Here is a 27,954-nt window from a genome sequence, read left to right as displayed (position 1 = left end):
AATCGGGGATGAAATGGTTACAAACCTGAAATCACAAAATACATCTTGTTGGTAGCTGCCAACCCAGCGTGAACCCAGAAACAGAAGTGTCAGCAAGCTCCAAAAAGGAAAGGAATTTGTTGATAAGATATATGGAATCAGACAGAAATGGATAAGTTAATCAAACTTGTTCAAACGAGAGAAGGAAGGTTTCAGATTGTTGATTTTGCAGAGAAGTGGAAATGTTTTGTTGAGTCCAGGGACACAAGATAGGGAAATGTAAGATGGAAAAGACAACACTAGGAACATGGGCCTGGTGGGTGGCCTAGAGGACAGCCAGTTTGTTTTGGTGTTTTCTCCCTGTCCTTGTCTCTTTCAAGGGTACTGTGAACACTTGGCATCTCCAGCTCCCCCTTCTCCACTTGGAGACAAGGGTGAAAGGTTGAACCTGTTGGCCATAGTGATGTTTGTGATTTACTGTATTGTGCACAGCTGTGATTGGCCAGCAGACTAAATGCACAGCAAATACTCCAGGGAGTCTCTGAATTATAGGAAGTTTATGAATCGGGTTGGGGCTGGGGTGGGGAGTGGGGGAGACCCAGGACTGTTGGGCTAATGCTATGGATTATGGTACAGAAAAAATGCTTCTGGTAGGGCTCTGCCCCACCTTGCCCTGCTGACCAGCTTCCCTTGATAGGAACCTTTGAAAAACTCAGCTGTGTGTTCAGACAGTGGTGTATTTTGCAAGTTCTGAAGCAGAGATCTAGTTTATTTGCCATTTTCACAATGTGGAACTCCCAAGAGTTGACATTTTCCATTAATAAAGCAGCCAACATTCTGAATTCAATATGTCATATCTCCACTGTACTCCCTGCAAGATTCAAGGCTTTCATATACATTCATATAAGGCAAAGGTGGGGACCCTGCAGCCCTCCTGATACTGTTGGACTCCAGTTCCCATCAGCCCTCAGTAGCCAGGGATGATGAGAATTATAGTCCAATAATATCTGGAGTTCCATTGGCTCCCCATATCTGATATAAGGGTTCATGGCTGCTGTTTTCCAGTATAAAGCAGCCTTTCCCAAACTTGATTCCCTCCAGATGTTTTAGACTATATGTCCGCATCAACCCTGACTCTTGGCCATGTTGATTGGGTCTTGGCAGTTGCAGTCTAAAATGTCTAGAGGGCACCAGGCTGGCAAACACTGCCTTAATGTTTCAAATGGTACCTGTGGATTGAGTTAAGAGCATGGGAGTTGATAAGTAGTAACAATGCAGCCATTTCAGTTTCAAAACAAACAAACTGTTCTTTATATTTCCTAGTAGCAGCAGCAGCAACAACTGTAGCCAGACAAAAACATTCCTCTTTAACATACACATCCAATGCCCTTTTAAAATGTGTTGGGGGGGGTTATCAGGTTCTCTTTGTTTTAATTTTGGTTATGTATTTTGTGTTTTTATATTGTGATTTTATCCTGTGAACTGCCCTGAGACCTGTGGGTATAGGGCATTGGGCAGTATACAAAATTTAATAATAATAATAATAGTAAAAATGGTCACCTTAGAACTGTGGTTTTCCCCTCCACACAGATGTCACGAGTTGGAGGGAGGGCGGCGGCAGAAACATAACCCCTGCTGCATCTTTGACCGCCTCCCTGGCTGAGCTGGGCTGCAAGACCTCCAGCGCAGGAGACGGAGCCCCCTCCTCAGCAAACGCCAGTGACCTTAAGGAGCCCTCTCTCCGCTCAACTCAGCCGATCCGCAAGGGGGCTTCGCAGTTCACGGCCAATGCCTACCAACCCCCAACTTACCATGACATGCTACCAGCTTTCGTGAGTCTTCTCCTTTTTGCTGTCTCTTTTGACACTTGTGTTTTGAACTTTTGAGTTGTGAACTCTCGTGCATTTCTTTCCAGATGTGCTCAAACCAACCATCCGAGACTCCTGGGCCGGTGGACCGCGGGTCCTTCCCCCTCCCACAGTTTCGCCTGGAGCCCCGTGTCCCTTTCAGACAATATCAGACCAACGACCAAGATGGGTAAGGCTGTTGCTAGTTAGACAGGTTCATGTCAGTTGCTACCAGCTACGATGGCTGTGTTCTGTTTCCAAGACCAGTAGTGCTGGAGACCACAGGGAGGGAGAGTGCTCTTTTGCTCGAGTCCTGCTTGCCTGTTTCCCACAGGAATATGGCTGGCCACTGTGAGAAGAGGATGCTGGACTGGATGGGCCATGGCCCTGATCCAGCAAGGCTTTTCTTAAGTTCTTTAAAGGCAAGGAGCATTATCAGAACAACCGACTCATCTGTCACAGCAGCTGAGCCTTTGTAGTGCTGGTCGCGACTGGTGAGAGTTATAGTCCAAGATAGCTGTGTTGGTCAAGACTGATGGGAGTATTAGTCCAAAAATGACTGGGCTAGTCAGGGCTGAGGGGTGTTGTAGTCCAAGATAGTCATTCTGGCCAGGACTGATAGGTGTTGGAGTATTCCAGGTTGGCCAAGAAAAGAGACACTACGTACTTCTCTCTGGTTAAAAGCAGTGCTGGGGAGGTGGGGGGGGGGAGGTATTGAATGACAGCCATGGCAATGGGAAGGGGGTTTAACCCTGTTGCACACATCCCATTTGTGTATTTTGTTTCGTTTGTACATCACTTTGCGATCCCATGTGATGAAGGGGGCTTATAATGATGATTGATGATGAAGGCAATGATACCTTCCAAGGCTAATAGCACAGGGATGGGTGCTATTTACGTCTCGGAAATGCCATAGGCTGGAGTGTTCCTATGACTGGGAGAGACCACTGGTGAATTGCTTGTGTCTCGGCTTGTTTGGCCTTGAGACCTGTCCAGGAAGTAGCAGGTGCAGCTGACTGCTGAGTTGCGCAAGCACAGCATGGCCACCTTGTTTGCTGCACCAGCCCTCGCCACTTACTTTAGGCGGCTTACCCTGTCCCTTTGTCAGCTGTGCACACAATGTCTTTCTGCCTTGCCCTCCACAGGAAAGAAAACCGGCTTGGGGTCTTGCGCCCTGCCCGGCCACAAGGGGAGCGGGTTCCCCGGCCCACTATCATCAACGCAGAGAACCTGAAGGGGCTGGATGAACTTGATAATGATGCAGACGATGGATGGGCAGGTAAAAGGCCCGCTTATGTGAGTTTGGGCTCTGTGGCCAGGCTGTAGTGTTCAATTTCTGGGTCCCATCCCCCACCCTCTTCCCTTGGTGGCTCACATGGGTTCCTTCTCCCTCTGCCCACTCATGATTATAGTAAAACAAAAATTAAAAAACCCCAAAGCATTGCATTGATAGAAGGTGGTGACGTCTTTCTCTAGTGCCAAACCGGTAGGGTAGTTCACTATTTTTGTTTGTTTATTTAAAAGCATTTCTAAACAGCTTAATATTTTAACAGTCCCTAAGCAGGGCACGCTATGTGCAGCGGGAGGGAATCCAGGGGCCATGCTGATATTTTTTGTTATTACCATTAATCGCCTTATAAATTGCCAGCTCAAGGCAATTTACGCATAAGGTAATTAAAGAAGTTAAAAATATAGAAATGAAAAATACATTTGAAACAAGACTAAAACCTCTAATCAGCGAACATTTGTAGTAAAGACCCTTTTATCCAGCTGGGAAAAAATGTCGATACAAAAATGCCTTCAGCTCTTTCTGCGAAGTGGAGATGGTGGGCGCCTGTTGTATATTGAGAGGAATGCTATTCCACAGAACATGGACACCACACTAAAAGCCCTGCTCCTCTGAGTTACTGCAGAGCTGGTTTCTGAGATCTTTGGCCTTTTGTGTCCTGTTGGTTTTGATTGACAGGCCCAGCCAGACGTAGGATGTGCAGATAACTTCAGAGAAGTGAGCTAACCACCCTCCATCTCTTTTGTTGCTGTTGCAGGGATCCATGATGAAGTGGATTACTCTGAGAAACTGAAGTTCAGTGAAGATGAAGAGGAGGAGGAGACTCATAAGGACGGGAGGCCAAAATGGTAAGAGCAGTGGTGGGACAGGGAATCCGCAGCTTAGCGGGCCTCCTTCAAGCAACACAGAGGGAGGTTGCTGTGCCCATGAATGTGGGGGTGAGAGGCAGAAGGTAGTGAGGCCTGCTTTGCACACAGAGCAGGAGGAGGGAATTTTTTTCAGCTGGAGGACCATGCTCTCATTTGTCTTATCTAGTCGACATCCTTTTCTCACGGTTGCTAACCAGATGCCTGTGAGGAAAACTGCAAGCAGGACCTGAGCACAAGAGCCCTCTCCCCTTCTGTGGTTTCCCAACTGATTTTCAAAAGCATTAGTGCCTCTGACCATGGAGACAGAGCAGAGCCATCACAGCTGTTGATAGCCTTCTCATCCATGAATTTGTCCAGTCCTGTTTTAAAGCCATCCTAATTGGTGGCCAACACTGCCTCCTGCAGGAGCAAGTTCTATAGTTCAACTATGTGCTCTGCGAAGGTCTTTATTTTATCTGTCCTGTTTCTTCCAACATTCAGCTTCGTTGGGTGCCTCCGAGTTCCATTGTTACGAGAGAGGAAGAAAAGTTTTTCTCCTCCCACTTTCTCCAGGCCGTGCAAAATTTAATGAACTTCAATCATGTCATCTCTTCTTTGACTAAAGTCCCAAGCGCTGCAGCCTTTCCTTATGTGCAGTTCTCTGGGGGCTGCATGCCAGGGGTGCATGTGACCATATGAAAAAGTGGACAGAGCAATGGACGTGAATCTCACCTTTCTATGCTAGGTTGCCTTGCAGAGGTGTCTGTACACATATGCACCCCCCCCCAATCTTTCCAACCAGGCAAGCAAGCTACATTATCACAGTTGCAGGACGTTCTATCCAGGCAGAAGCAGTCAAAGGCAGAGCAGTTGAGGGATATGATTGGATGGGGAACAGGAGTGTGTGGCATTGGGAGAGTCCCAAGGGTTTGAGGTACCCCTACCCCGATGCAGAAGGCCTCCACTCCTGTCCTCAACAACTGCAGTTGATAGGAACATAGGAAGCTGCCTTATACCTGTTCAGAGAAATTCTCAGTCCAGCTCCATATTATCTGCACTGACAGGCAGCCTTATTTGGAGAAGCCAGGGATTGAACCTGGGGCCTCTTGCAGGCAAAGCACATGCCCTGCTACTGAGCTACAGCCTTTCTTGGCTAAAAACAGGAAGGTCAGAAAAAGGGTCCATCTAGCTTCATATTGTCTATGCTCACTGGCAGCAGCTCTCCAGGGTTTTTAGACAAGGGACCCCCCTAGCCCTGCCTAAAGAAACTGGGGGTCGAACCTAACACCTTCTGCAATCAGAGCAGATGCTCTGCCCCATTGTACTTTGCCTTTCTCTTCAGTGGCAGGTTTGGAGAAGATTTTCCACTTCTCTTTAGGTCCTGATGAGCCTCTGTATGGCTTGATGGGGTGTGTATGTCTGTGGCATAGATAGATAGATATAATGTGTGTGTGTGTGTGTGTGAGAGAGAGAGAGAGAGAGAGAGAGAGAGAGAGAGCGCGCATGCGCGCTTGAAGTCTAGTTGGTGCTGTTTTAACATCCAATGTGTCTTAATTGGCAGGAACACCTGGGACCCCAGAAGGCAGCGGCAGCTCTCCATGAGCTCAGCAGACAGCACAGAGGCCAGGCACCCCCCAGAAGAAGCAAAGAACTGGGGCGACTTGGCTGGCCTGTCTCGGCCAATCCGTAAAGGACCAGATAACTTGCCTCCCTCAGGGAAAGTGAATGGCTGGGCTCCCCTTTCAGACTATCAGGTATGGTGGGCTTTCTCAGCAAGGTGGCTTGCAATTATTAACTGCTATGTTAGTGTGCCATGTTGGTGGCAGCTATGAAGGAGATGGGAAAGGGCTTTTGCATATAGCGTTAAAAACCTTTTCCTGTACTGTGCTGCTGTGAGGTGTGCATTTCCAGGCTTCTTGAGTGTTTCCCCATATTAAAAGCAACCAGAATACATTCCTGCATTGATTCATTCATTTTTGACCGAACATTTTTATTGACACTATTGCAGTGTTATGTTTTTGTTCTTTTAATTTTTTCCCCTTGTTCTTTTGCACCCATTTTTGCTACACGAATTCAATATAGAAAGTAGAAATGCAAAAATGATTAAATATGAACAGAAAAAAAGAATATTCAGTATATATAAATAAGTTACACAACCTACTTATTTATCTATTGCTCATTTCACTGCACATTCAGATGTGCACATGTATGAACATACTATCACATGCGCACACGGGTTGCTATTACTTCTTTATTCTCTATTCCACAGTATTATGCTTGTCTGTTACACTAGGGGCTGGGCCCCTGCTTGCTCTGCTCACCAACCCCCTTGCCGCTCCCTCCACATTAACCCCCTAGATTTCCCATTCCTGCTCCATGTAACTACTGAATCCACTTTTCACCTTCCCAGCCCTATTTTTGAAGCCACTTCTCTCTTCTGCTTTGCAATCCTACTTCGCACCCCTGTTTTCACCTTCACCCCACATCCATGCCTCCTCCCACTCCCTTTTTTGCAACTCTCCCCGCACACAAACCACCTTCATGGTGACCTATGTCTTCCTCCTCCCACACTTTGCAACTACTGAGCACCCTTTTCATCTTCCGCCTCCTTATGAAGCCACCTGCCTTCTGTTCCACAGCCCCTTTGGCATTCCCTCCCTCACTGCCATGCTATGCAGCTTGCCTTTTCTTTTGCTCCCCTATCTCACCCTGACTTCATGCAAATTCAGGCACTACAGATTCTCCAGTGGGGGTTGTGGGACGCAGCCCTTCATTTTTATGTATGTAGGAAGGTACAAAAACATGGTGTATAGATACCTGAAGAAATAAACATAAGAGAAGGGAGCACATTTCCCAGCTTTGCAGATTTCTCCTGCTTGGCACGGAGATGTTGGTGCATATTTTCCCTCTCCTTGGTGCGAGTTTGTTTGAACTGTGGTTCACCACTGTAAGGACCTTCTTACTCTTCACCCCCCCCGCCTCCTGTGCTAGAAACCTTCACTGGGGGGCCTCCGGCAGCAGTCTTCTGAGGACAAGGAGGAGAAGCTCCCCCTGCGGCAGAAGTTTGTCCACTCTGAGATGTCCGAGGCCGTCGAGCGGGCCCGGAGGCGGCGGGAGGAGGAGGAGCGGCGAGCGCGGGAGGAGCGCCTGGCCGCTTGTGCTGCCAAGCTGAAAGAGCTGGATCAGAAGTGCAAGCTGGCACAGAAAGCTGGAGACGGCCACAAGCACGTGGAAAACGAAGAGCCCAGGCCCGCCACCTTGGAGATGGCCAGCCCACCGGAGAACAGCCATGCCGCCCGGAGAGGTAGGGCTGCACTGGCTGGATTCATGGGAGGCCAAAGGAGCTATCATACACTGAAGCAGACCATTGGTGCCTCTGGCTTAATATTACCTACACTGGTTGGCAACAGCTCTCCAGGGTTTGAGAAAGAGAATGTTCCCCAGCCCTACCTAGAGATGCCGGGAATGGAACCAGGGGCCCTCTGCGTGCAAAACAGATGCCCTGCTTTTGGGGGCGAGGGGAGGGCATCTGGGCCAACCGAGAGGTGCTTCGCCTAGAGCATCTTTATTAAGAAGACTTTTGTGTCTCTCTCCTCAGCAAACCCAGAGTTTCATACCCAGGAAACTTCTTCCCCTCCTGCTTACCTGGAGGAGGAAACTCTGGCCACGTCGGCAGCACACCGGAGCAGCAGTGAGGAGGAGCTCCGAGAAGCCGTGTCCCCCGCACAGGAATTCAGCAAGTACCCGAAACTGCTTCCCCCACGGTTCCAACGGCAGCAGCAACAGCATGTAAGAACCTCCACTGCGCCAAACACGCCGTTCATCTCGGAGGGGTGTGTCTATGCGCCACGGGGGAAAACTCTTTCATGTTATGTTGGCCACAGCTGCACTGTATATTTTAAGCATTAGGGTTGCCTCTTCACCAGTCACGGCCTCCCCAAAAGAATTCTGTGGCTGGCTAAGGGGTGCTGACAGTTGTTAGGAGACCACCTCCCTGTTCCTCTCCCAGAAGGGCCTGGGATAGAGGGCTTGACCACTCTGGAAATTGTATCCCTCTGAGGGGAGTATGGTTATCCTAACTACTCTCACAACCCTTAAGGGTCATGGCTTCACCCAGAGAATCCTGGGAACTGTAATTTAATGGTGCTGAGAGTTGTTAGGAGCACCCCTGTTCCTCCTCACAGAACTACCACTCCCAGAGTTCCTTGGGAAGAGGGGCTACTCTGGGAACTGTAGCTCTGGAATAAGTTCTAACAACAAACTACAGTTCCTTGAGGGAAGCCGTGAATGTTTAAAGTGCTTGGGAGTATGGGTGGATTATTAAACTACTCTGGCACCTTCTTCATGCAAAGCCCTGGCCATCGCCTAAAAATAGAGTAAGAGTTCAGTCCTCATAGAGCCAGACCATTGGTCCATCTAGGTCAGTATTGTCAATACTGACTGGCAGTGCCTCTCCAGGATTTCAGGCAAGGAGAATTTCCGCCAACTGGAGAGGTCATTGGGGGTTGAACCTGGTTTGACCCAGAGGCGTAGAATTATGGGAATAGGGAGTCCAACAACGTGGTTTCTATTCAGGGGCTATGCAGGCACCTGCACTCTATGCCCATTTAGTGTTTTTTTTCTCCCTCTTAAGGACCAGCTGTACAAAATGCAGAGCTGGCCGCAGTCCCAGGTCTATCCTCCCTCCTCCCACCCTCAGCGGACCTTCTATCCACCACATCCACAGATGCTGGGATTCGACCCCCGTTGGATGATGATGCCTTCCTACATGGACCCTCGCATGGTCCAGGGGCACCCCCCGGTAGATTTCTACCCCTCAGCCCTTCATCCTTCAGGTAATGTTTTCTTAAAAGGAAGAAAACACCAGTGCTTAGTTACATTGCATCAAATCATAGTTTGTGGTAACCAGGAGTTAGACTGCAACCATGGTTTAGCTTTCATACAGGCAAACCATGGTTTAGAGCTGATTGCCTGCTTTCATTTTCCTCCTGCTCTCTGTCAACCCCATTTTCTATATCTCTTTGTAAGCCATGGTGATGAGCTGATAATCCATGTGAGCAAAGGCTGGTGCACTGATGTCATTGTAAGGGTCAGGTGATTGACAGGTAGGCAGCCCCATCCACTTGTCAAACCGGACCCTGCAGGATATTGGGGAGGGGGGAGAGAGATAGATTTAATCCTTCCAGCTAAATCCAGTTCCCCACTAAAGCCTTAGAGGTGAGGGCCGTTGAGAAATGTTTAATGTTTTGTAAAACACAGGGTCCAATAGAACAGAACCCATGAAGTTTCTAGATCTCTAACGTATGTTCCACAAAGTATATGGAAACAAAAACATTTCCAGAGATTATCCCAAAGACGCATCTCGTCCGGCATCCTGTTCTCACAGTGGCCAACCAGAGGCCCCAAAAGGAAGCCCACAAGCGGGAATGGGAGTGCAACCTGTAATTCCCAGCACTTCCCAGTATTCAGGGGCACACTGCTTCTGACACTGGATGTAGCAGGTAGCCATCATGGCTAGTAGCCATCAATAGCTTTATCTTTCAGATATTTGTCTGATCTTCTTTTAAAGCCATCCAAACTAGTGGCTGTCACTGCTCTAATAGTTTTTGGTTTGGTTTGTTCATTTGTTTTCCAAATTGCAGTTAATTATTCAAAGGTTGCTAGCCTTCATGCCTTCCCCAGGGAAAGAGTTAGAGGGCACCTCGGGACTAGGGATTACATCAGGGGTGAGATGAGCACAGGATGCTATCTTAGACTGAGTCAGATCATTCATGCACGTAGCTCACTGACCAACAGTCACACTCAGACATTTTGGGGGGGGGGGTCGTGTATGTGCATCTGTCTCTCCAAGCCCTACACACAGAAGCTGGGGATTGATCCTGGGTGCCTCTACCTCAGAACCCAGTTTGGGCTCCCAAGCTTCCCATTGCCTCCTCTCCTTATCTCTCCTTCTGTCCCAAAACAGGGGCCATGAAGCCGGCAGTCCAGCAGGATTCCCTGACCAATAGCAGCTGCCTGTCGAAGGAGCAGAACAGCCAGTCCTCCATGCAGCAGGAGAGGAAGGCTGTGTCTGGGGAGACCCCTCCACCAGTGTGGGGTCAGGAGAGCTACACTCCCTCTCAGAGCAAAGGCTGCCCCATTTCCCGCCCGAAACAGACCGAAGGCATGGCCATCGAAGGACTGCACGCCAGGTGAGGGGGAAACCTGCCCAGGTGCTCTCATCATGAGGACACTCAGGCCCCTGGCTTGGTATTGTTTGAATTGACAATGCAGCTGTTCTTCTGGGTTGCAGACGATGATCTCTCCTAGCCCTGCATGGAGATGCCATTGAACCTGGGACCTTTTGCATGTAAAGTTCCGCCACTGAGTTACAGCCCTTCCCCTAAAACCTAGGATACTCCCTTATCCTGAGTCAGATCCATTGGTCCACCTAACTCAGTACTGTCTGCACTGATTAGCATGCTGGGGACTGAACTTGGGATTGTTTGTAAATCATTGGCACGGTGGCAGTGCTCCTGTTGTAAACCACCTTGCTTGGATCGGGCCGCAACCTTCCCAAAGCAATGATATTCCAGACTTTTCAAACTGCCTGAGGAAAGGGAAACATTTTTATCCAGCACTGAGAAATTATGAGAAGGAGTCTGTAGAGACGTTTATATTTTTGAATTCTGAATGATCTGGATTTCCCCAATAATAAACATTTGTTTAATTAAAAAAATAAGCTGTTTCGCTAAATTGCCTCTGGATTTGAGTCCTCCACCACCTGCCTATGCCGCAGCCCTCCCTTGCGCTATGTGCTCTGCCAGTAACTGGGAACTCCACTTTTGCGAAGTGCCCAGTGCCTAGAGGGCAAGAAGAAAAGCAAAAATTACAGCATATTAATGATAGAATTGTAGAGTTGGAAGGGGGGCTCCAAGGGTCATCTGGCCCAACCCCCTGAAATCGTAAGTCTTCATTGCAGTGAGTGAGAGTGGCAGGTGATGGCCTTGGGAGCTTTCCAATATTAAATCTGGACCAACTGCGGATGCAAGTCCACAGCACTTTGCTTTTGCTGAAACAGAACTCTAGCAAAAGCCAACCTAGTTCAGCATCCTGTTCTGGCTAACCAGATGCTCCAACTGATACTCTGAGGCAGAACATAGCCCTCATGGCTGGTAGCTATTGATTGCCTTCTTTTTTATGAGCTTGTCTGAGCCTCTTTTAAAACCATCCAAGTTAGTGGCCACCGCTGCATCTTGGATGCAGAGAGAGAGATGGAGGAGGAATATGAATATTGGAAGGCTAAGAACCTAAGGAAAGCCCTGCTGCATCAGCTGAAAGTCCCACCTGGTCCAACATCCTTCTCACAGCTGCCAACCAGGTGCTCTCATGGGAAGCCCACAAGCAGGACCTGAGCCCACTAGTGATTCCAGGGGAAATGGTGTATCCTCTCCAGCAGGGGAGGTGGCTAGTAGCCACTGGTAGCCATATCCTCCATGAACCCGTCTAATTGTCTTTCAAAGCCATTGCAAGTTGTTGACTGATTTATTTTTTTTTATTTTTTTGTGGGCGGCGTTTTCCTTTTTCAGAAACAACAGCTCCTACTCATCGCAGAGCACCAGCATCAACCCTGCACGTGACCTGTTTGAGGAGTCCAGAGAAGATTACTTAAACATCTTCGACAAGAAGCCCCAGGCCAATTTTGACAGCTGCGTCGGCTCCTCCCAAAGGCTGAGCCAAGACCGTCTCTTCCCACATCAAGAGTGTGCCCCTTCCGTTAGCACTGCCGACCCTCACCACACCAACCTGAGGAGCTCCTCCTTGGAAGCTGGCTTGGCCCACAGTGATAAGAAGCCAGAGTACAACGGCTGGGATACCAGCCACTATCAGAAATCCTCGGACGGGACGGCTTCTGCAAATGAAGAGGCCTGCCGAGATGAGCAGTCCTTTGGCGCTGAGGCATGGAAGAAAGACGGGCCTGCCAGCAAGCAGGCAACTGCCAAGCCAGGGTGGGCTTCTGAGAGCCGAAATGCCAGCAGCCAGCAGCAACAGCAGCAGCAGCACCAGGAGCAGACGGGGAGGGCTCGAAGGTCTGGCCCGATTAAGAAGCCGGTCCTGAAGGCTCTCAAAGTTGAAGAGAAGGAGAAAGAGCTGGAAAAGGTGAAAGCAGATGGGGAAGAGGCCGCCCCTCCCCCACCAAAGGAGAAGGCCCCGGTTCACAAGGCGCAGGAGGAGGAGGAGGAGGAGGATGACCATGATTCTGCTGCCTTGCTCCATTCTGCCCGCTTCCACTTGCTGGACGAGAAGTACCCCTCTCGGACAGTGGTCCAAGAAGCCGAGAAACCATGTGAGGAGGAGAAAGAGGAGAAGGGGGAAGAGCAGGAAGAGGAGGAAGAGGAGGAGGAGGAGAAAAACGGGAAAGTCTGGGAGGCCAAGCCTCAGTCGAGGGAGTCCAGCGACTTGCCCCCCACCAAAAGAAACAACTGGATATTTATTGATGAGGAACAAGCCTTTGGCGGAAGGGGACAGGGACGTGGTCGTGGCTTCCGGGAGTTCACCTTCCGAGGCCGTGGCAATGCCGTGGGCTGTGGCAGTGGCAACATCAGTAGCCGGGGTGCCTACAGCAGCAATAGCACTGGCGTCTGCAGTGCTCAGCGAAGTAGCAGAGGGCGGCCCCTGAGGGAATTCAACCAGCCAGAAGAGTTCCCACGAGGGAAGCTCAGGCGCAGGATTGCCAGCGAGACCCACAGCGAAGGTTCAGAGTATGAGGAGCTGCCCAAGCGCCGCCGCCAGCGGGGCTCTGAAAACAGCAATGAGGGTTCCCTTGCGGAAAGGGAGGAGAGCGACCTCAAGAAGGGAGACTTCCGCGACTCCTGGCGGTCCAACAAGATCTACTCGGATGACCAAGGTACCCTGGATGCCAGAGCGAGGGCCCCACGAGCTTTTGGGCGCTCGCTACCCCCGAGACTTAGCAATTCCGGGTATGGGCGAAGAGGCTTTGCTTCCAAGGAGCCTTCCCAGTGGCAGGGCCGGAACGGGGGGAACACGTGGCAGGAGTACGGCCACGGCACACCTCTGGACACCTTTGGGGCCAGGCACCTGTCTGAGAGGGACTATGGCCAAGACTCATACAAGCACCCAGACTCCTTCACCCGGCGGGCCAATGAGGAGGATCCATTAGACAAGAGGCACTACTTCCAGGAGGACTACGGGGGTGATCCCGAGAATGCTGAGAATCGTCCTTTCCGCCGCCGGCGCCCACCTCGTCAGGACAAGCCTCCCCGGTTCAGGCGCTTGAGGCAGGAGCGCGAGTCCATGGGGCAGTGGAACCCGGAAGACAGTGGAACCAACCTCCTAGCTTGCCAGTGGCCAGGGAGAGCCAAGCTGACCATGATGGATCGGGGTGGTGCCACTACCAGGAGGTCTCCCGAGCTGCCCTACCAGAACTCCTCTGACCATGCCAATGAGGAGTGGGAGACGGCCTCTGAGAGCAGCGACTTCAGCGAGAGGCGGGAAAGGCGCGGTGGCAGTGCCATCTCAGAGGGTGAGGCCCAACTGGACGGCAATCTCTCCAGCAGCGGCATGGGGGAGAAGAGAGAGCTGGCCAAGAGAAGCTTCTCCAGCCAGAGACCCTTAGTGGATCGGCAGAGCCGGAAAGCCGATTCGACTGGGTTTGGGGAGAAAGCTGTGAGAGCTGGTGGGAATGGAGCAGCCTCCTGCTACGAAAGCCAGCAGATGAATGGGGCACAGATAAAAACAAAAAGGTAAGCCTCACAGCTTTAATGTCCTCCCAACTCCCAAAGTAATGGCTGTAGTTGTGCAATCAGATCTTCTGCTTAATAAACAAAGATTTTGCTTTATTCGTTTTGTAAAATTGATGCGGTGGGTCTTCCACTTATGTGGCGGTTCAGTTCTTGCAAACCCAAAATCGCGCCCCCAGAACTGCCCCTTCCCCACCCACAAGGCAGGGCTGCTTACCAGGGACTGGGAAAGTCGCATGAGGGCTCTGGGAGCTCCTGTGACCTTAGACACCCTGGGAAGCGACTGGCCGGGCTTTGGGAAGGAGGCATGAGGGATGCCACCAGAACTCTTGCACTGCCTTTCCAAAGTTTGAGAAGTGAGGAAAACACACTGGGTGGGGGAATAAATAAATGGAGAGTGGGAACGGTGGGTTTCCCACTACCTGTGCAATTATTATTCCCCCACCTGCAAAAAGCTGCTATTGTATAAGTTTACAGTACACCACCCAGTTGTAGAAAAAACACAGTCAAAGTGGTTTGCGAAAAAGACAAAACTATAAAATTATCAATAAGAGAATTAATAATAGTTTGAGACTTTCAAAATGTTAAAAGAAAGTAACAATAGGCTCAAAACAGATTAAAGCTCACTCCAGCTTTCTAAACAGCTGGATAGGATTGTCTAAATAAAAATGTTTTAGCAGGTGCCCAAAAGAGTACAGTGAAGGCGCCTGCTTGCTATCTATAAGCAGGGAGTTCCAGTGTGTAGGTGCTGCCACAGTAGAATATTTATTTCTTACGAATGGAGAATGTGTATTACATGGTACCTACAATGGTGGCAGTAGTGGGCTTATGTAGCATAAGGCGACCTTGCAGGTAAGGATGCGCCCGGATTGCTGCACTGCACTTAAATTCAACTGCTTTGCTTGTCGCATTGTGGGCAAAAGCCATGGCTCAGTGGTAGAGCACCTGCTTTGCATGTAGATGATCCCAGGTTCAGTCTCTGGCATAATCTCCAGGTAGGACTGGGAATGCCCCCTGTCTCAAACCAAAGAGTCACTGCCAGTCATCTTTTGCAGCCCAAAAGTAATCTTCCAAGGGCCACATGCCAGTGATGGGTGGAGCCTGAGGCACAAACAGAGCAACCAAAAAAAAAAGCTTTTACCTTTCTGTACTTGTGTGCACACTTTTCTTATCTATCCTACATCCAGACAAGGACACAATCCAGCCAGGCTAAAAAAAATACTTAGGCTGTGAAGCAGGACCAGTGAGGCCTGGCATGAGGGGGTGTGGCTTGGCAAGTTCCAAGAGCCAGAAAGAGAGGCCTGGAGGGTCACATTCAGGCCCTCAGGCAAGAGGTTTTCCCATCCTTGCATGAAACGATCTTCCCTGAGGCTGGTGCTCTTTCCCTTTCTCCTCTAGATCTCCCGACGACAGTGGGGGGCTTGACCCTAGCAGTCCTGAGAGCAGCCATTCTGTTTACGGCTCCCATGCACAGAAGAACAGCACCGAAGGGCTGGGAAAGAATCCAGAGAGGGAGCCCAAGTCTGGAACCCAGCAGATGGGAGAGAAGGGAGAGGCCATTTCTCAGTTTGAGCTGAGCTACGGAAGTAAGTCCTGTTCACTTAATCCTATAGAGCAGCCTTTCTCAACCTGTGGGTCCTCAGATGTCGCTGGACTACAACTCCCATCATCCCTAGCTATCAAAGCCAGAGCTCAGGGATGATGGGAGTTGTAATCCAACAACATCTGGGGACCCACAGGTTGAGAACCGCTGCAATAGAGGATGAGTTTCTGATACATAGTTTGGGGAATCGTCTGTCTGCTTTCTGTGCATTTGGATACATCTTCAGGTGATTGTTCCAAACCACCTGAAGGTGTCTGTGAAGAGAAGATGCAGTTGTTTCTGATTTGTCAAAGATTCAGAGAAGTGCATAGTCTGATAGACAGCTCTGTTCCAGTCTGTCGTTCCAATCTGGATATAAATCCAGGACCAGTGCATTAGTTCAGTTCACTTCAAGATGTGGACCAAATGAGTTCCCTCTCCATGCCTAGAAATGGTTGGGTGAGTCATGGCACAGGGCCTTTTCTGTAGGTGTGCCCTTCCTCAGGAAGTTTGTTTGGCTTGCTGTCATGTAGCCCTTGAGTGAATGGTCGATACGGTCATACCTCTTGTTACATTTGCTTCAGGTTAAATCTTTTCAGATTGTGTCCCGCGGCAACCTGGAAGTACTGGAAAGGGTTACTTCCGGGTTTTGTCGCTCGCGCATGCGCAGGAGCTCAAAATGACGTCATGCGCAGAAGCAGCGAATCACGATGCGCAGACGCGGATTGCATTCTGCTCATGTTGCAAACGGGGCTCCAGAACGGATCCCGTTCGCAACTAGAGGTACCACTGTATGTAGTTTTGCAAGGGTTTGGGATTGTTTTAACATTAACCCTGCTGCAGCAATTGGTTTGCTGCTGCTCTGGTTCCCCCCCCAAACTTGTGGTATTGTTGTGGGTTTTGTGGCAAATGTGTTTTCATCTTCTATTGTAAGCCATCTTGGCTTGGTTGTGAAGCTTCTTCTAAAGAGAGACATCCTGGAATGGCTGTCCAGACCAGGATGAATGGCGGGACGAGTTCAAAGAATTGGTGTCCAATGATCTGGGATGGGACCAAGTGGGCTGGGCTGGGCCACATCTGGACCCGGAGAGGATATCAGAATGAGGACCCACCCAGATGCTTCCTGGTGCTTCTATCTTTTTCCCCTTTGTCACTGCGGCCTTCCAGTCGCTCTTGCCAGCAAGTCTGGCTGCAGGGGAAGACCTGAAGATGCTTCGGGCTTCAAGCCAGCACTGCCTCCTGTCCGGACACAAAAGACATGAGCACCAGCAAAAACAGCTGAGACCCAGCCCTCTTGGAGGAGTGTCCATTTGCTTGCCCAGTCTAAAGATACTTCTTGCTTGCCACGTTAGAGCAGGAGCCCTTTGGGGGGTGGATGTTGATGGTTAGAACAACAGCAGAGCTTGGTCCGCCATGCTTTACACCTGCTGCGCTTTGAACCTTAAAGGTTTTGAGCATTGAAGGTTTTGGATGAAACCGCAGCCCCAGTGTCAAGTTCTTAGTCCAGTGAGAACCAGGGCAAAGTTGGAAATAAGCTGAAGTTGTCTTTAAACTGACTCTCAGATGGTATCATGGACGGACGGCTTTCAGGCCCTGCTGAAGAGACGGAAGTCGGACCGATTGGGAGCGAAGGCTTCATCGAGGTCCTGACAAAGAAGCAGCGGAGGTTGCTGGAGGAGGAGCGACGGAAAAAAGAGCAAGCAGCCCAGGTGAGCACCTGGGGGCAGGAGTGCCCCCTGAACCTAGGTATCCATTTTTAGCACATCCACACATGCCACATGTAAAGGCAGCTGTCTTAACAAACCAAGGTTTGGGTTTCATATACTGGCATTATACATTCTAAATCAGGGGTGTGTGGGAGCAACTTTTACCTTCCAGGCATTTTGCAGAACTACAGCTCTCATCATCTCCAGCAAGTGTGGCCAGTGGCCAAGGGTGATGGGAAGTGCAGCTCAGCAACATCTGGAGGGCCGAAGGTTCCCTTCATCTGTTGTAAAGCAAACTCTTTTGGGGGCCAGTAGGCACATTTGGAATTGTGAGAGAGTGCCATGGGCACTAGGAACAAAGTGGCTGGAACAATGTGTCTAATCCTGCCATACAATGCAATGAGAGCATATTAAAGAGAGGAGGGGTGCAGACTGCACTGGTGCAGACAGGAACTAAGGAGGAAGAGCAAACAGCCTCTGGTTGTACACTGCGGACATTTGAAGCAGTAGTTACTGAGACCTTTCTCAGGTGCCATAGGAGGTACTTACTGGTAGGCACTCTGGGTCCTTTGGGCACTTCATTGGCAACTCATTTTCTAAACCATCAGAAATGACAGGCAAGGACAACTTTGCCGCCACCACCAATCTTGGAGCAAAAGCTGGACAAAGCTGATCCTGTTCTTTCCCAGGCAAATCCCCATCCCAACCTGGAGACTTTATAGGAGAAAAGGGGCAACCATGTGTGGCCCTCCGGGGTGTTCCATGCAGCCCTTCCAAGGTCCTGCTGCCACTTTTACAGTGGGTGTTGTTGCCAAATCTGTGTCAGGCTCCTGCCTTGCCTGAAGATTGTGCTGTAGATTTGACTTCTCTGATGCCACTGCTTGCTAGTGTTCTAACAGATCTAGCCCACCACTGTTTCTTGTTTTCTGCCCCATGATGATGCTGTTGCAGATTAGGGTCTCTGCACAACTGCCTCTCTTCACCACCCCCTTGAGTTGGAAGAAAGAGGTTCATACTTTGGCCAGACAAAAATCAATGTTTTCTTGAGATTCTGTCTCTGGGTCAAAGCCTAGTGTTTCCCAGGAGTCCTGACACCCTTGGGCTTCCCTCGTTTCTCCCACAGGCTCCAGCCAAGGGCCGCGTCCTTCAGTCTCGTATCCCACCTCGCTTTGCCAAGAAACAGAGCAGCATGTGCCTTGAGCAAGGAGATGTTTCGGTTTCTGGAAACAGCCTGGGCACAGAGATCTGGGAGACCAACAGTCCAGGTGAGTCAGGTGTGTCTGGGTCAGGGTGGGGTGGGGGCCACATTCTCTTCCTGGATGTGCCAGTAGTTGGCATGGTCAGATGCAAAGGTGTGGGTGGAGCAATGAATGCAAATTTTGCTTTTGTACAGTAGGCCAGTTTGTACACATGCGCTCTCTCTCTCACACACACACACACACACACACACACACTCCCTCTGTCCTCCATCCTGGCAAGCAAGAGGCATTGCCAGAGTTCAAGGACACGGTCCAGGCAGGGAGAAACGCACAAGGAGGATCTGAAGTAGGACTGCTCAGGCACGTGGCCTGGGAAGAGTCCCAAGGGCCAGATAGAGAAGGCTGCATTTGGCCCCAGACCTGAGATTCACCATCCCTGTCTGGAGGCACTTGTGAGTTACTCAATTTCCAGCAAACCCTGTAAACAACACTACCCTCTCTAGATTTTCTGGAAATGCATCAGATCCCAGGCAATCTCTGAAATGGAGCAGGGTAGGGAGAGAGAAATGGGGATGGTAGAAAGAGATGGAAAGGGGTGGTCCTGCTCACTTTTGGCTGTGAGCCTGCCAAACACTAGTATACCCAGCGCCTGGCAGATTACTGCTAAGGGAATGCAGCCACCCCTTCATCTATGAACGAAACTCAAAAGAAAACTCCTCTAAACATAAGATGGAGGTAGGGCCATAGCTCAGTGGTAGAGCATCTGCTTTCCACGCAGAAGGTTCCAGGTTCTGTCTCCCATGGCATCTCCAGGTAGGGATGAAAGAAAGCCCTGCTTGAAATCCTGGAGAGACGCTCCTAGTCAGTGTAGGCAGCACTGAACCAGATGGACCAACAGTCTGAATCGATATAAGCCAGCTTCTTACGTTCCCATGCACAAAAGGTATCAGGTAAAACCAAATCCAGACTGCTGAAGCCCATCCGTTCCATACGATTAAAAGCCAGAGGATAGGATTTCCCCTTACTGTTTGAGTTTTATTCTGCTTCCGCAACATGCATGTTTGAGAAAAGGCGACATATGTAACATGAGAAGCAGCCCGGGAGGCCTCTCTGAAGCATCTTAACCCCCATTTATCTGCTCTTGCCACAGCGCTCTCCGTTCAATCATCTGGCACGGATTCCTGGAGCAAACCTGTCAATGCCTTTACCAGTAACGAATCCAGCTCCACCGAGGTAAGTGCACCCAAGCCTTTCCTCTGTAAAGAGTGGAAGGGAGGGCAGGTGTCCAGTCCTGCCATCCAATGAAATGTAGGTTTGTAAAGAGGTGGGGATGCCTAGTGTAATAGAGGCTGAGCTGGTGTGGTCAGGAATTGAGCACGAAGAGCAACCGCTGTTGTACACTGTGGATATAGTGATGACTTTGACAAAGAGGCGTTAATTTTGGCGGTGGCCTCACGGTTCTTACGACTTGTAGCGGTATTGCTGGGAGGGGTTTTAACACTTTCCACGCTTTGCGCAGCAGGGATTTAAAGGCAGCCAGGGGGATAGTGGCATTGACCTGAGCGCTGAGTCGCGGGAATCCTCCGCCACTTCTTCCCAGCGCAGCTCTCCATATGGCACTCTCAAGCCTGAAGAGATGAGTGGAGGTGGCCTGGTGGACCCCAAAACGGACTGCCAGAAAGAGCAAGCGCCAAAGCAGTCAGATAAAAAGGTAACATAGCTTAACTGCCACTGGCACCAGATGTGCTGTCTAGCATCTGGATCCAGCTGCTGGAAGTCAAGGGTGGTCTGGTTTTATCAGGCACATTCTGGAAATGGGGCTCGATAGGGCTGGAAGTCTTCTAGCTCAGTGTTGTCAACATTGGTTGGCAGCGGCTCTCCTGGGTTTAAGGCAGGGGACATTCTGAGCCTGACCTGGAGATGCTGGGAGCTGAATTTCCTTTCTCCCTTTAAATCAGAGCCTCTCTTGTTTCCCTGCTAAGGATTCAGAGCAAAGCCTGGGCCAGAGTAAGGACCACAAGCCGGGCCCAATTGGCAATGAGCGCTCCCTGAAAAACCGGAAAGGCTCTGAAGGAGCGGAACGCCTTGAAGGCAGCGTCCCCCCGGTCAATGGGGTGGAGATCCACGTGGATTCGGTCCTTCCTGTGCCTCCCATTGAATTTGGAGTAAACCCTAAAGTAAGGATTGCTTTTGCTTCTTCTTTTTCCGCCTGTTATGGTTTTGTGGGCTTAGGCCCCAAATAACTGAAGGACCGCCTTCATCCCTACCAACCTTCTTGGGTGTTAGCATCTGTTTGGGCAGGTGTGTATGTGTGCTCTCTCAGGCCACAGTCATGACATGCATTTAAAGCAGTATGATGCCACTTTAAACAGTCGTGGCTTCCCCCAGAGGTGTAGATGGTTCAGGGTGACCAGAATTGTCAGGATGCCCCTATTCCCACCACAGAGTTGCCATTCCCAGGGTGGTTTAATAGTCAAATCCTCATCCCAGGGAACTCTGTGAGTAGGGGTAGTCTGTGCATGAGATGAGGTGAAACCATTTGCCTCAAGCAGTGGATCCAGCCCCCATTGTTGCACCGCTGCCAGCTCCTCTGGGGCTTCCTGTGCCACTAACACAACAACAATGCCCTAACCACTGCCCCATCTATATCCTCACTGCTTCTGCTGCATTGTGGCAGCAGTGTGGGTGTTGCCAAAGATACAACTCCGGTGATGGGGCTAGTGACGGTAGTAGCGGGAGGGTGGGGGCAGAGTGGGGACCCAGACCTGCGGGGGGAGGCATTAGGGCATTTTGCCTACAGTGGCAACAGGTCTCAGGCAGACCGTATCTGTAAGGTGAATAAAGCATCTCCTAACAACACTCAACAGACTACACTTCCCAGGATTCTCTGGGGGAAGCCATGACAGCCAAAGTGGTATCCCAGTGCTTTAAATGTATATTGCAGGTGGGGCCTAAGTTTCAATACGGGCCCGAATCTCATTCTCACTCCCCCACCCCTTTCCCAGTGATAGGAGCTAATTTCCCTACTTCTTTCAACCCTTCATTTCTATGGGGAAAAGTTAAAGGAGGCACTGGAGGCTCTGCTAGATTAGGGGGCTAACCTTGTCCCCTGTTAATCCTGACCATTAAAGTATCAAGCTAGCTGCCCCATGTGTCATTCCTTCCCTGTCCTTCACATAGCCTCACCTTAGGGGGTTTGCATCTAGATTGGGCTGGGGAACCACAGCATTCCAGATGTCGTTGGACTACATTTCCAATTATCCCCTGATCCTTGGCCATGCTGGCTGGGAACCTGATGGGAGTTCAGCAACCATAAAAGGACTGTAAGTTCTGCACTAAAAAGTTGAGTACAGGATTATGTAGAAATTGCCTCTTTGCAGGATTCGGACTTCAGCCTACCCCCAGGACCGGCCTCCAGTACTGCAGCTAACTCGGTCACAAAGCTTCAGGACGCCCTGGCCAGCAATGTAAGTAGACCCGCCTTTTGCATTCCTTCCTATTGGCTTCCAGTCTGCCTATCAACCTGCCCAGGTGGGAAGATCATTTGCTGATGCCCTTCTTCAGATCCTGAAGGAGGTTGCTGCCATTGGAGGTGGATGATGACGAAGGAGGGGTCTTTTTGAACTACAGTACCCTCCTTTTGGAACTTCATCCCCAAAGAGGCCCTCCCAGCATCTATTTTGCAATCTTTTGTCACTAACTAAACCTCTTAATTATTCGCTCCAATCCTTTAGTGATTGTAGGGCTCAAGTCTTATTTTTTTAATTAGTGTCTCATGGGATTTTTTTTGTTTCTTTACGCTGATTGTATTTTATATCTCTAATGAAGCTTTTGTCGGCCCTGACTTCTTTTTTAAATAAGAAGATTGGTATGCAGTTTCTCCAGAATAAAAACAGAACCTGTTGTCTCTGTGTTTGTGTCTCTGCAGGCTGGGCTCACACAAACCCTCCCTGTGCTCCGAAGAGACCACCACCTTCCGCGGTGCATCGGCCTGAATCCCATGTCTTTCCCCACGACTGACCTCACTCTTAAAGTAAACATTGGGTTTAACGGGAGTGGGGCAGATAAGGGTACTTGCCACAGGGGCAGCTTAGAAAGAAACAACAGCCTTTCACATCCAGCAAGGGCGGGGAATTGTTTTCTAAGCCCACGGACCTCGGGAGCATGTAGTTAAACTATGGAATTCACATCCCATGAGTGATCTAGTGATGGTTCCCCACTTTAGATGGTTTTAAAACGGGTGGGGGAGAGAAGTTTATGAAGGAGAATTAGGCTGTCAGTAGTCAAGGTGGCAGTGTAGTTCATCCAGTATTGGAGGTGAGGTCAGCTTCTGAATACCAGTTGCAGGGGAAAGACCAGTGGGGCAACTACTGTTGTGCTTGTGAGCTCCTCCAAGGCATCTGATTGGTCGTTGTGGGATCTGGATGCTAGACATAATGAGTCTTGGCTCTGATCCATCAGGGCTCTTACCTACTTTTCCTTTGATCTATAAGGAAAGGTGTGCGTATTTTAATGAAAGTTGGAATTCAAGAAAGGGACTTCCAGTATTACACTTGGGGAGGTGGTGTGGGCTTCAGCACGGGAAGCTGTCTTACGTTGAGCTAGACCATTGGTCCGTCTACCTCAGCATTGTCTACACCAGTGATGGCCAAACTCGGCCCTCCAGCTGTTTTGGGACTACAATTTCCATCATCCCTGATCACAGGTCCTGTTAGCTAGGGATGATGGGAGTTGTAGTCCAAAAACAGCTGAAGGGCCAAGTTGGACCAATACTGGTCTACACTAACTGGTGGCAGCTATTGGGTCTTAAGCATGGTCTTCCTAAGCCATACCTTGGATCAATCTAGTAATAGCCAGTGTTAATCTTGCTCCTGAGTAGACCTGTTGGAACTGAGAGAAGTTACTATCTTAGGCCCATTCATTTCAGCGGATCTGAGTAGAACTTAGTCACAACTCAGGATCTTCTAAATGCAGAGCACCTGCTGTTTCACGAAGCTTTCACACCTCATGAACAAGGACCCCCCCCCCCATTCTTTTCCTAGTTGCAAACCCTAGCTATGGCTCCCTGGGGAACATTTTCTTTCTTGTTTTTAGAAGGGCTGTGGGGTTCGGTGGCTGTGCACCTGCTTTGCACCTGAAATGTCTTGGGTTGTTCTCAGTCTTGTCCTCTCTGCCCTTGCAGATGGAATCAGCCCGCAAAGCTTGGGAAAACTCCCCCAGTCTCCCGGAACAGAGCTCTCCTGGGGGTGCTGGCTCCGGCATCCAACCTCCTGCTAGTGTTGGGGCTTCCAACGGCGTGAGCTACAGCTCCTTTGGTGGCGTTTCTGTACCGCCAATGCCTGTGGCATCCGTGGCACCGTCTGCTTCAATCCCAGGTACACCATTTGCTCTCCTTCCTCTCTGTTTGCCTGCTGGTCCCCTGCTTTTCCTTCCCTTCTAGAGGTGAAATAAAACGGGTCGTTGTTGACAGTTGTACCAGGTGTACTTACAAGTGACCTTAGCTTCTCACACAGTGGTGCCTGCATATCCACAGAGGGACCCCTTCTCTTGGTCATGAAATTGTGAGGGTGGTTAACTTTTCAAAGAAGAAAAGTACATGGAGCTGGAGAAAGAGAGATGCTGTTTCCCACTTCATCTTTCATCTCCATGTGCTTCTCAAGGCTCAGATTAATTCTGTTGGATATGACTTGTACCCATTTCTATAGCAAAGTGTGGTGGAGAGCTGGCATTGTATGTGTTTCCCAGAAAAGCAAGGCATTCTGGGAGATCCCTTCTTGCATGCCCTCAGTCTCTGTGATGTTTTGCAATGGATCCTACTGAACCCTTTGCTGTATGAGCAAAGGGCATTTGAAGAGATCCTGTGGCTGAGAGACTCGAATCTTGTCTGTCACTGGACCAGCTTGTTTCTGCTACTATGCTGGGGATTATTTTAGGCAGAATTCATCTTCCCTTGAAAGATTTAAATTCTAATAAGATTTTCCCACAATACAGTAAAATTACAGCTCTGAAAAATTAGAAAGAAGAAAACCAGGAGAAAAGAAAGGAACAATAGAAATAAAGAGAGGAAAGAGAAAAAGAGAAATAAAATAAGAAAGGAAAATAAAAGAAACATTAGCAAAAAAAAAAAAAAAATACAGAAGAACTTCCAATTTTCCACCTGCCATTTACATAATAGAATAAAATATGACTATTTAAAACTTTCAATCCATGCAAACATCCATCTTCTCCACTTTGCTCTAAATAGTATTTCTTTTAAGTTTAAGGTGTCTCAGAATCATTTGTTTCCTTTTCCCATGAAAAGTCCCAAGATATTTCCTAATTATTATTATTAATAAATGCTAACCATATTTTTTCTTTTAATTTTACCTCTATTAATTCCCACCACAGTTACTTCATATTGAATAACAATAATTTTTTTCATCCATTTCCATATTAAAGACTCCACTGTGATCACACATTGGGCCAATATTCCACTTTTGTTCCTCATTATATATCCTCTTGTTCATGTCCAGATCCATATGTTCAGTTGCATTCCCTGTTGTATTCCATTTCTTGTTGTATTTATGGTGGTATCCCGATCTCCTCCTCAAGGGCCTTCCACTTAATTTGTTTCAAATCTTTTCATAACTGTTATCACAACATTCTCTGAATTTGCTCCAAATTGTGTGCAGAGTACTTTCTCTCTGCTAAAACTAAAAAAAATACCAGGACTGAAGTCCCAAAGCTTTTCCCTCTCTCCACTCCATCAACACCATATCCAAATAATTCTCCAAATCATTTGTGACTTTTATCTTTTATTTTCCCCAAAAATCCTTGTATGGAGGTCATTTCCTTTTCCACACGATTATCCATTTGATTATTTATTGATCCAGTTCTGCCAACTTTTCATCAATTTGTTCTGTGGCCTCTGCATATTTCTCATATCCATTTTCTACCTCATATTCCTCTAGCTTCTTTTTTCCCTTCATCATCTGGCTCATTTCCTTCATCAAATATTGAGCTGATCATTGTTAATTGTTCAGCCATCAATTGGCTGAACAAAACCAACAATCACTGGTTGAGCCCTATTGAATGCTTTTAATGTTTCTGGTTATTAATGGCCATTCAATCCACCTAAATATATCCTCCTGCAAAAACTACAATCTTGGGCTTCTCTGACTGTTATCTCAAAACAAAACCTTTTTCTCACAGCTAATGATAATTACTCTACTTTCATTTTCTTGAGTTATTTAGTGCCAGGCGGGGGGGGGGGGGGAGATACCGGAATCTCTATAGTCTTGTTTTAATCTTTCTTGTCCACTGCAGATCAAGCTTTCCACTTTGCTTTAGACACTTAAACAGTTAATTTCCTTTCAGTTTTTCCAAAAACAGAAGGTGGTATTCAAAGATTTTTAGATTATAGATTTTCCCCAGCAGATGGAGGAGGGATCTCTCATTACAGTTCCCTTGTCCCAAACATTTTTTAAAGGGTTTTAAAAAGAGGGTGCAATTCTGTTACCTGTTTTCAATTGAATGTGTGGAGTTTGGGGATGATGGTGTTCTCTGCCTGCCAGCTCCCATCTGAGCTGCGAGGCATAGAGAAACTGCTTTGATCCAGATGTCCTGAGGTTAACTTTCTTTGATGACCATATCTCCTGAATGATTAATAGAGCCAGACTATCTGTCTGGCTATTATCTATCACCAAGTAATTATCTTCTGTCAGCCAGAGCTAGCAGAACGATCTCTGAATCACCATGCCTCTCTCCCAGAAACCAGGATTTTAATTTTATTAATACTTCAGAGCACACCTATCTATAGACATACCATACCTGAGCCATATCCACCTAAGGAAGAGAGTGTCACCTAACTCAGTGTCTTTCTCTGTCAACCACACCCACTCTCCCCCAGAATTATTCTTTAAGAATTTGCTTTGATTCAGTTGCCCTGAATCAGTAGCCATTTACTAAGGATGCTTATTCAGAGCTTGAAATGACTGTTTACTTGTATTCACATGATGCATGAGCTTCATTTGCATCTTAAAAAACAAAAAGATCTTAGTTCATGAAATGGGAAATTGGGTTCTTAGTGTCAGTATATATAGTATGCAGTGTTGAGTTGATGGATTAGTCTAAACTATACCTTTTCCAAATATTTTTATTGAGATTTTTTAAAAAAAGAGATTAGTTGTCACAATTGTCAATAAAGAAATAAAGAATGCAGCTATGTGATTTATCAAGTTGAAAATAAAACATATGTGTGGTCTATAATTACTAAGATAGTTCCATGTTCAGATAGATAGACAGATAGAGATACAGTGGTACCTCGGGTTACATACGCTTCAGGTTACATATGCTTCAGGTTGCAGACTCCCCTAACCCAAAAATAGTACCTCGGGTTAAGAACTTTGCTTCAGGATGAGAACAGAAATCGTGCGGCGGCAGCAGGAGGCCCCATTAGCTGAAGTGGTGTTTCAGGTTAAGAACAGTTTCAGGTTAAGAATGGACCTCCGGAACAAATTAAGTACGTAACCAGAGGTACCACTGTATAAAAAGTAACCTTGAACTCAATCCAGACACTCACAGAGACTTGCAAAACCTGTTCCAGTGTTGTCATTTGAGGCCCCAGTGCCCTTGGTAGCATGAGGCACTGGTTTACTAGCTTGAGCTGGTTTGCTTCCTGCAGCCTTTCCTAGACAGGGATGACCTGGTCACAGTGATCTATGCTCCAATAACCTCCTGGTTGGATTACTGTAATGAAATCTATGTGCGTCTGCTGTTGAAGACAAGATGGAAGGTGCAGGAAGTGCAGGATTTGATTCAACCATATGAATTCATATCACATCACTTTTGAAAAAACAGCACTGGCTGCCTCTTCGCTTTTGATCCCAGTGCATGATGCTGTCGTTTACCTATTAACATTGCATGTATCTTGGAACCCAAATACCTGAAATAGCATATCTTCCAAATAAGCCTGCCCTGTTTTAAGATGGTCAGTTGAGTAGCCTTAAGGTGTCTTAATGTTGTCTGTTTTCTGAGTACCTTCCCTTGGGGAAGTGTGTTATGTCGCTGCAAAGGAAACAGCCGTTTTTGTGGAGGCGGCCTCAAGTTTAGCGTGTCCTCTCCAGTGAGCTACGACTGGTACCACATTGCCATCAGTTCAGTCCCAGGTTACAATATTTATTTTAAATTATTATTTTCCTAGGCATTTTAAGTTAATGTTACTTACTCTGCTTTATAGTTTTAAAAGTTTTTAGCCGCCTCTTATTTTGTTACTTTATTTTGTTTATTACATTTATATCCCACATTTCCTCCAGCGGGCTCCTCTTCATTTTATCCTTGCAACTACCCTGCGAGGTAGGTTAAGCTGAGAGGCAATGGCTGGTCAAAGGTCACCCTGTGAGCTTCATGGCTGAATAGGGGATTTGAACTCTGGTCTCTCATGTCTAAGACACTAACCACTACACCACACTAGATGTTTGGGTATTGACAGATGTCCTTGTTTTTCCTCATGTTATCCCTTCCCCTACTATTTCCAACCCATCTGGTTCTGGGTTGTGTCTATTTCAATAAGATGTAAACAGATTTTGTATTGGTCATATATATGTATTGGTCATATCTATATCTAAATCCTTTTATCATATATATGTTCAAATAGCATACTTCAGGTTGCATTCAATACTAGTCCTCCTCAGACCAGACCCATTGAAATTAACAGACCTAAAATAGCCCCCTTCTGCACTGTACATTTGCATCACTATTTATACCACTTTGAACTGTCAATGGCTT

The 27,954-nt window shown here is 48.2% G+C and overlaps 1 protein-coding gene across 21 annotated transcripts in view; it reads left to right on the top strand.

Moving 5' to 3' along the window:
- The window catches only part of PRRC2B (proline rich coiled-coil 2B), a gene marked incomplete at its 3' end in the record, with an annotated part of 69,374 nt that overhangs the window by 23,968 nt on the left and 17,452 nt on the right, over window positions 1–27,954 (top strand). For 14 of the 21 annotated variants that reach the window (XM_083485456.1, XM_083485458.1, XM_083485457.1 and 11 more), the window contains exons 7-25: window positions 1,570–1,811; window positions 1,895–2,016; window positions 2,972–3,105; window positions 3,872–3,962; window positions 5,524–5,716; window positions 6,954–7,266; window positions 7,561–7,751; window positions 8,596–8,797; window positions 9,928–10,153; window positions 11,531–13,705; window positions 15,101–15,288; window positions 16,848–16,993; window positions 18,114–18,255; window positions 19,340–19,422; window positions 19,709–19,900; window positions 20,172–20,366; window positions 21,570–21,656; window positions 22,118–22,222; window positions 23,372–23,564. In XM_083485456.1, coding sequence (XP_083341582.1) covers window positions 1,570–1,811; window positions 1,895–2,016; window positions 2,972–3,105; window positions 3,872–3,962; window positions 5,524–5,716; window positions 6,954–7,266; window positions 7,561–7,751; window positions 8,596–8,797; window positions 9,928–10,153; window positions 11,531–13,705; window positions 15,101–15,288; window positions 16,848–16,993; window positions 18,114–18,255; window positions 19,340–19,422; window positions 19,709–19,900; window positions 20,172–20,366; window positions 21,570–21,656; window positions 22,118–22,222; window positions 23,372–23,564 — 5,220 coding nt within the window. The remainder of the gene's footprint in view (window positions 1–1,569; window positions 1,812–1,894; window positions 2,017–2,971; window positions 3,106–3,871; window positions 3,963–5,523; window positions 5,717–6,953; window positions 7,267–7,560; window positions 7,752–8,595; window positions 8,798–9,927; window positions 10,154–11,530; window positions 13,706–15,100; window positions 15,289–16,847; window positions 16,994–18,113; window positions 18,256–19,339; window positions 19,423–19,708; window positions 19,901–20,171; window positions 20,367–21,569; window positions 21,657–22,117; window positions 22,223–23,371; window positions 23,565–27,954) is intronic. The other 7 variants (XR_014521518.1, XM_083485466.1, XM_083485463.1 and 4 more) reach the window with 2 other exon arrangements.

The sequence above is a fragment of the Podarcis liolepis genome, assembly GCF_965112155.1.
Source record: "Podarcis liolepis genome assembly, chromosome: Z".
Classification (NCBI taxonomy): domain Eukaryota; kingdom Metazoa; phylum Chordata; class Lepidosauria; order Squamata; family Lacertidae; genus Podarcis; species Podarcis liolepis.
Note: the sequence above shows the minus strand (reverse complement) of the source record. Positions and strands in the feature narration are given on the sequence as shown.